General features: G+C 51.8%; 1 protein-coding gene across 1 annotated transcript in view; it reads right to left on the reverse strand.

Annotated features, from left to right (window-relative positions):
- Positions 1–3,326, reverse strand: part of SLIT2 (slit homolog 2 (Drosophila)) — a 632,406-nt gene extending 629,080 nt beyond the window's left edge. The window contains exons 1-2 of the mRNA XM_006884512.1: positions 3,148–3,326; positions 228–299 (exon numbers count right to left, since the gene is read on the reverse strand). Coding sequence (XP_006884574.1) covers positions 228–299; positions 3,148–3,326 — 251 coding nt within the window. The remainder of the gene's footprint in view (positions 1–227; positions 300–3,147) is intronic.
- Between the last annotated feature and the right edge of the window lie 4,282 nt (positions 3,327–7,608).

A 7,608-nucleotide genomic window follows, 5' to 3' on the forward strand; every position in this document is an offset into this window, starting at 1 on the left:
GATATAACTGACATTTTAAATCACTTTTATAATATTGTTTCTATAGCATACATCCAATTTAAAATCCTAGCTGTTAATTAAAATTTGTAGTACAGTAATAAACAAAAAGCCCAGGTATTTTAAAAGTTTGTTTCTGTCACTAAGAGTTATTAAAACTGAGACCAAAAAAAGAATTATCAAAAATAAACAAAACAAAAATGATCCAAAACACAGAAAACCTCACTTACAGAACTCTTAGATGTTTAAGCCCGGCAAAATCTGTTTTAGTAATCCTTGTGATATTATTTCCATTCAAGTCTCTGCAAAAACAAGGAAGAAAATAGCAGCTCCATTTTATTTCTCTCAATTTGAGGTTCGACAAAGTAAAGAATACAAATTTATCCTAGTGTTTTAAGTCACTCACTAAATAAATGGGAGAAAGAAGGGAATGGCCTTGTAATGAAATTTTTAAAAAAATTCTTAAGTTTACAAATGTGATGTTTGCTACCACGTGACTAGAGTAATGTGATTATATATCACCACCAAGTTTGTTGTTATGTACATGAATATATATGAAATCACTTTCCATTTTAGCTTGCATATATATGGATGTGCTGTGTTTTCAAATGTATTCATGCTTAAAAAAAAGAACAGTTGCTTTATTATTGTTGCTATGTATACTCCCAAAAGTTTCCCTCAGGATGCCAAAGGAATACTTTTCTGGTACTTAACTATTCAGGTGGAACATTAAAAAAATTTTTGTAGAACAATCCTTCTTAGATATTATGATGACTAAACTTCCTAAGGTAAAGAAAAAGATTAACATGCCATCAAAAGAGCTGTGCTTCAAAGACTTGCATTTATAGGTATTTACCTTCCAACAATCCCATGTTTGTAGGAAAACTAAACTACTCTTTTGCAGCTCAGGGCACCCCCGCTGACACTGCAATGTGAAAAGGACCAGCACAGTGATACAAACAAATTTTAGGTCCTGCCATGGCTGTGAAAATTTCAGCATCACTAGCACCAAGTGCTTAGCCTGTCAATGAAAAGGTTGGCAGTTCGAACTCACCAACAACCCCACGACAGAAAAAGTCTAGTCCCTGAAAAGGTAAAACACCTTTGGAGTTCTGCTCTGTCCAACCAGGTCGTGAAGTGGACTTGGAGGTGCTTGTTTTGTTTTTGTCTTTCCTTCTGGAAACATAACCTACCCTTCTGGCATCTTTGGTCAGAATCTAAACTTGCCCTGTTTCCAATCATTTCAAACAAAACCAGGTTTCTCTGCGGTTTCCAAGTTCCCCTTCAGGGCAGCAGCCTCTACTTTACTGTCTTCTACCTTCGACTTGAAAACCACAGGTCTGAAATCTGCACTTCAGTGCGTACTGTTTTCAGCGATTGAATTGTACAAGCAGAGCAGATAAACTATTTTGGGAACTCTTTGCAGATTCTTCCTGGGAATCTTTCTGAAATGCGACTGCCCTGCTGTGTTTTGGGGTGGCTGGGTTTTGTGGTGGATTCCCCCTCCTTCTTTCTTTCCCTGAGTTCAGTTCCTTTTTGTTGTTGAGTAAGTAAGACGTGTTAGTGCTTAAACTTTAAACTGTTTTGAAGAGCATGAAATGACAGGGGCTAAAATAGAACTCTGAATTACTGCTTTTTCTCCCCGACCCACGTTTCCTCGGAGGTGCCCAGAATGGTTGTGGCTGGGGTCTTGTATTAGTTACTTGCTATAGCATGCATTCTCTCCCCCAGTTAAAATAGGTGGATCACGTTTTTACAAGACACTTCCCATAGGACCCCTCAGAATCTCTGTGCCCTGCTAGTTGGGAAAGGGAGGGTGGTCAATACGCGAGTCTGGAGTACTTATATGCAAACTTGTATTAAGAAACTCAAGTGGGCCTTGAAAGCCATGTTGAAGGCTAGAACTGGAATGGGCTGGATAAGAGGAGCAACTCCAGGGCCCCAGAACCACGCAGGTGGAGACGAGGAGGTGAGAGGGGGTGCCCCGCGCTGCCGCTGGCGCCGGAACCAAGAGGGCCTGGGCGCGCTCCACGCGGAGGCCCTCGCAGCCTTCACCCCGCGCGCGCCAGGCCCACGCGCAATTGCGCGAGCGGAGCGCGCGTAGGGCGCTGGGGCGGCGCGAGGCGGCGGCCTCGGCGGTCACAAAGGGAGCGGCCTCCATGCTCCACTTCCCTGAACTCGGGAAGCCCCCACAAGGAGCGCGTGGGCCGTCAGCAGCCGGCCTGCTTTTACTTCTTCATTAGAGCCTGGCGGGGGCAGGGAGGCGGGGACGTCTGCGGGCAGCGGAGCGCGGAGAGGAGAGGGCAGGGGAGCTGCCGCCACGTGAAGCGGCGCAGAAACTGCCAGAAAGGTGGACACGGGCACTGGGGCTCAGCGAGAAGGGCTGGAGGGGGCAGCCGAGTGCCACCGGATCCCTGAAGCAGGAGACCCCAATGGGAGGAGGCCCCAGCTGCAACTTCGCCTGGACACGGGGAGGTGGTCGTCCCCAGCAGGTGCCCATCAGGCAGATCCCAGGGGACCGCCACCGCCTCCCCGGGGAGACGGGAGTGGTGGAGAGTGGCAGGCGCTGGCGGCCACAACGGGGGGCGCTGGCGCGTCCAGCGGTCTACTCCATCCAGGGCCTGAGAGCACCGCCCGCGGACCGGACAAGCCGGCGCCCCCAGACCCTTTCCACACTCCCTTCGCGCGGGAGAGTAACACAAAGCAGGGAAGCTGAGGGTTTCGCTCCTCTGAGTCCCCGCACCGCCAGAGAAGGGACTTGGCCCTGAAACCGAACAGAGTGTCCACAACTGCAAGGTGACTTCATTCACTGAGTCTAGGGCGCAAGGTCGCCTCTCCTTCGCCCCAGGCACCCGCAAACACTGGTACCCCAACTCTGCAGCTTCAAAGCCGCCCGCACACAGTAGGGCTAGAATGGGACGCTAAGGGGAAGAGCCCACTGCAGTTGCTGATCGGTGCGCCCCTCCAGGAGCAGTTCCTTCTCCCTAACTGATGCCCATCCTCGCCCTTCGCCCTCCTGGCGAGACTAGGCAGGCTGTGTGGAAGGGTAGACTGCAGAATGCACTTAGTCCCTCCAGTCACAAGGAAAGGGGTACATGACTCAGATGGCAGGCAGGATGTGGGGGGAAGAAAGGAGAAGCCCATACTCACAGCCTCTCAGTGTTGCGGGGGATATTCTTGGGCACGCTGCGCAGCGCCAGCCCGTGACAGTCCACGGTGCTGCCGGAACAAGAGCACTGGGCCGGGCACGCCTGGGGCGCCACCTCGTCCAGGACCCCCAGCACTAAGCCCAGCCACAGGGACAGCGTCTGCCAGCCAGCCCCGCGCATCTTCTCCCGCTGCCGCCTCGATCGTCAGCGCCCGCGGGTTTCTCTTCAGGTCGCTGATCCGAGGAAGCGTGTAGTGCGCGCGAGGCCCGGTGGTCCAGCCTGGGGCCAGCGGACTGGTAGGAATGTGCAAAATAAATGACGAGGAAGTAACAGTAAAGACCGTGGAGGCACACGCCTTCCTCCTCCCTCTTCTGGCAACTTCAGGTCTGAAGATCAGTCGTCTGGTCCCAGGCTGCAAGGAATCCCCGAGAGCAGCGGGCGATCACGCTTCCGAGGATTGACTTGGCGGTAACCGAGCAGGGGCTCTCAATGGCCACGCAGGCAGGGGCCGGTGGCGCAGAGGGATGAGGGGCTGCTGGGATCCAGTGCACTCCTTCTATGAATTCGAAATCTACTCCTCCAGGCAGAAGAGAGGTCACAGTGGGAACAGTGGCCCAATCAAAGTGAGCTCTCCTAAGCTAGAAGACACAGGAGCCCTGCGGGCAGGAGGCAGAGCGTGCGGGGGGACTGAACATAGCGCGCGGGGGCGCACGGGGCAGGCGCGCAGCCCGGCGGGGAGGGGGGGCGCCGCTCACGCGCTTTTGCCCGGGTTCCCGCAGCCCCAGATGGTCTTTGCCAGCTCTCAGTAGCCAAGGGTGGTTTCACACACACACTTGCACTTCGCTGAAGGGTGGCAAGGCAATCCCGCCTCCCGCCAGGCGTCCTTGGCGACGCTCTGCACCGGGGCCTGCCCGGAGGTCACGCTGAAAAGACAAAAGGGCAGTCGAGCCTCTGCAGCCAGTAGAAATATCCACTAGGCACGACCCCAGAAGAGAAAAATCCAAGAGGCTAAGTTGAGGACGTGAGCTTCCGCGAGGACCAGAGGGGATTGGTTGGGGCAGGATTTGCAGGCAGGCAGGCAGATCAGTAAGAGTGGAAAGGCCAAGGTGAGGGTGTCTGCGCCCAGGATACAGTTGGGGTGTCCAGGAAGAAGATGGGGTGGTGGGCGGACCAGTGGGATACGTTACTCCAAGACTGAGCCCAGGAGCTAGCTGAATGGCAGTCGTGTGTGCGCGCGCGTGTGCCAACCACTCTGGTCTCCCGGATACGCCGCAGCTCCGCAGCAGACACCTGATGGCAAAGGTGGAAGGAAAGCAGAACAGGCCTCCTAGGAGGGCGCAGCCCCTCGGCAGTCGCCCACAAGTGGGGTAGTGTCTTCAAAGTGCAGGAACTTTCCCCAGGTTTTGGATAGCGTCCCCCACGGAGGGCAGCCTCCACCGACGTGTCGACGCCGCCTGTGCACCTGACTCTGCGGCTGCCCCTAGGCGCCGAACTCCTTCCAGCCCCTGCCTCTCTCCTGCTGCTGTCCTCGCCTCCGGGTCCGCAGAGGGACTAGGGGAGAGGGTAGGCGGTGGCCGTCTCCGGAGCCCCGGGCAAGTGTCTAAACAATAGGACAGACGCAGCCGCCCAAGTCTCGCCGGGGCTGTGGGAAGGTGGGTTGTTGCTGCAACTGGCGTGGTCCGCTTGGGGTGCTGGGACCTGCGCGCTGCCAAACAAAAACCCCGGCCCGCGCTTCTCGAGCCGCCCGCGGGCCCCGGACGACCCCTTTCTTGCTCAGCACTCCCGCAGGGCCCGGCAAGCTCGGCAGCTCCAGCCCGCGCCCGGGAGCCACGGCGCTTCCATCCCTCGCCGCCACCGCTGCCGCTGCCGACTGGGCTAACCACCAGCCTCTGCCGTCCGGGCGCTTCCGAAATAAATAAGCCCAAGTCAGAAGTTAAGCAGGCGCGGCCTTTATATAGCCGCCCGAGCCCCCACCCTCGGCCCCGCCCCGAGCGCCCGGCGCCGCCCACTGGCTGCGCGCGGGGACCCCGCACCTCGCCGGGAAGAGGTGAGGCCGTGCTGCCTGCGCCAGGCGGCGGCGGGCGGCGCGCGGGGACGCACCTCAGCTGGCTTGCTCCCTGGCTCCCACGCCCGTTAAAGTTACCCGAGGGAGGAGGCTTGGGACCCCCCCCGGGCGGGCCTGGGGCGACCCGGGGGCCGAGGAGGTGGTTAGCCCGGACGCAATGGGGCAGGAGGACGGCTGGGATCACCACTCGTCTCCTAAAAAGAGCTGCCAGTGTGTCTGCTGCAGCCTTTGCCACAGGATCCTAAGGGGCTGCTCACTGTCTGCCAGGCAGCCAGAGACTGAGATGCGGGGAGATCATGATTTTTTAAAAAAAGAAGGGAAAACATGCGGAAATAGAGCTGCCTGCGCTCACAGACACACTCGCGTGTATTTTTGGGGAGCTTGAAAGTTCAGAGTTTTTGCAAGTTGGAGAGTCGCCGTGTTTTCAGCCTCCTTGCCAGTCTTCCCTGCTCTAAGCCACCCCCTTCCGCTTAACCCTTTCTTTGAACTCATACTCCTAACAGCATGCTCCGTTGACGCCTTGAATATCCAATGCGCTCACAAAACTCGAGGGCTTGAATATGTCTGTGTGATTCTACTCTCTTAGGCAGGGAAGGAGAAGGGGTGGAAAAATCCCTAGCAACGCGCGTAGCACCAGAAGGTTTCCCTTATTTTAGGGCACTTCTGGTTTTTGGGTTTTGGGGTTTTTTTCCTGTTTTTTGGTTTTTTACCAGTCTCTGTTCCAAAGAGTTATTTCCTTGGTTCTACTTGTCTCTGTAGTGTGACGTGTGTCTGACAACAGCTAGGGCTGTCCCACGCCCTCCTCTCCCCTCCTCAGGCAAAACCAAATGTCACTGTTGGTTTTTAACAGCATCTAAATTGAGTCCACACTTTCCCTTGAATTGAAAACCACTCATGCCATTTTATTTTGGGTCCCCTGTCACCTCTGTGGTATTCGTTTTGCATGAATTTGTGCAAGGCTGGAGCTTAACACCAGTGCCATGATATGGTAGCGGTTGGTCTCTGCTTCTCCCTTTCTGAGAGTAACACCTTTCTAAATCATCTTTGTGTTGCCAGCATTTAACACAATGCCTCAGCCAAAGTAAATACAGCAACAACTCCCCCATAGTAGGTGCTTTGAAATGGATACCTTTAGAATGATCACAGGCACACAACCAGAAATCTCTCCAATATTCTCATTAGCTTGTCTTTCTTTTTTGCAGGTTAGAGTTTCCTAGTTCTTTCATAGTGACTGCCTTTGCCTACTTGTGTCTTGCTGTTGTCCGAGAAAACTCAAGCCCTTTAGGTGCAATTCCGAAGTCCTTGGGATAATCAGATCCGAAATCTTAGGATGACTCGGTTTATTGACTCAGATTTATGTTACTCTATTCCTTTAAGTGCTTAAAAACGTTTAACATTTATTAACTCATTTGTCCTTCTAGATCTTGCCTTAAAGGTACATTATATCACTTCCTTAAGAAAGAGCAAGAAGAAGCCATAGGTCACATCTTCCCAAGAGGGAAATGAGATAAAGAGCAAATATCAATCATTGATGGAGCGCTTTTACCCTTGTGAATTTTCTTTACTCCACGCCAGTGAACTGTGATTAAAGTATTACTATGTGAACTCTGGCAGCCTAATGGGTAGTGAGTCTCAGTTCAATTCCATCAAGGGGTCTGAGGGAGAAAGATGGGCAATCTCCTCCTTGTGATTTACTGCCTGTGGGGAAAGATAGCTGTGAGTCCTTCCTGGACAGTGTGAACTGTTGAGTGTGATTCTTTTTTTTTTTTTTTTTTTAGTGTGATTCATTTTAAAGCACCATGTTGATATTTTGTCAACAACAAAACATGAGCATTTTAGTCATTTCCCACCCATATACCTGGTGTGTATTTTAATTGAAAACTCTTATCTCTGCATTTCAAATATTCATAGGCAGTATTATCTACACTGCAGAATGACTGTTAAACATAAGCCCAAGTTTGATTTTCTTCTCCCCCCACCCCTGGATTACTTCCATTCTCTATAAAACCAGGAAAAGAGCTGAAAATAGCATCCTCAGCAAAACTCCCACAGAAATATAGATATATATAAACTGTAATGCAACATTTCAGTAAGATTTACCCAATGGGCTTAATTAAAGGGAAATAGAAAGACTATGTAATTCCTGAGAAACATGACACAGTGATTTTATTGCATTATATTTTATTTTAAAAAGGGAAATTACGTAGGTGTGTGACCAGGTGTTTTGCTTTTAAAACCATTGCTTTATCATAATATTTATTATAATACTGTCTGTATCACTGAAGGATGTCTGTTGAGACCTGTTGTTGTGCCTTGATAACATTAACTCCCTGTCAGTGGCCTTTTTCCTGTATTGTTTTGCTTTTCAAATACATCCTGTATTTCCCTTTCACTCTT

Source organism: Elephantulus edwardii, unplaced genomic scaffold, assembly GCF_000299155.1.
Source record: "Elephantulus edwardii isolate Elephantulus edwardi_28Jun2011 unplaced genomic scaffold, EleEdw1.0 scaffold00035, whole genome shotgun sequence".
Lineage (NCBI taxonomy): Eukaryota > Metazoa > Chordata > Mammalia > Macroscelidea > Macroscelididae > Elephantulus > Elephantulus edwardii.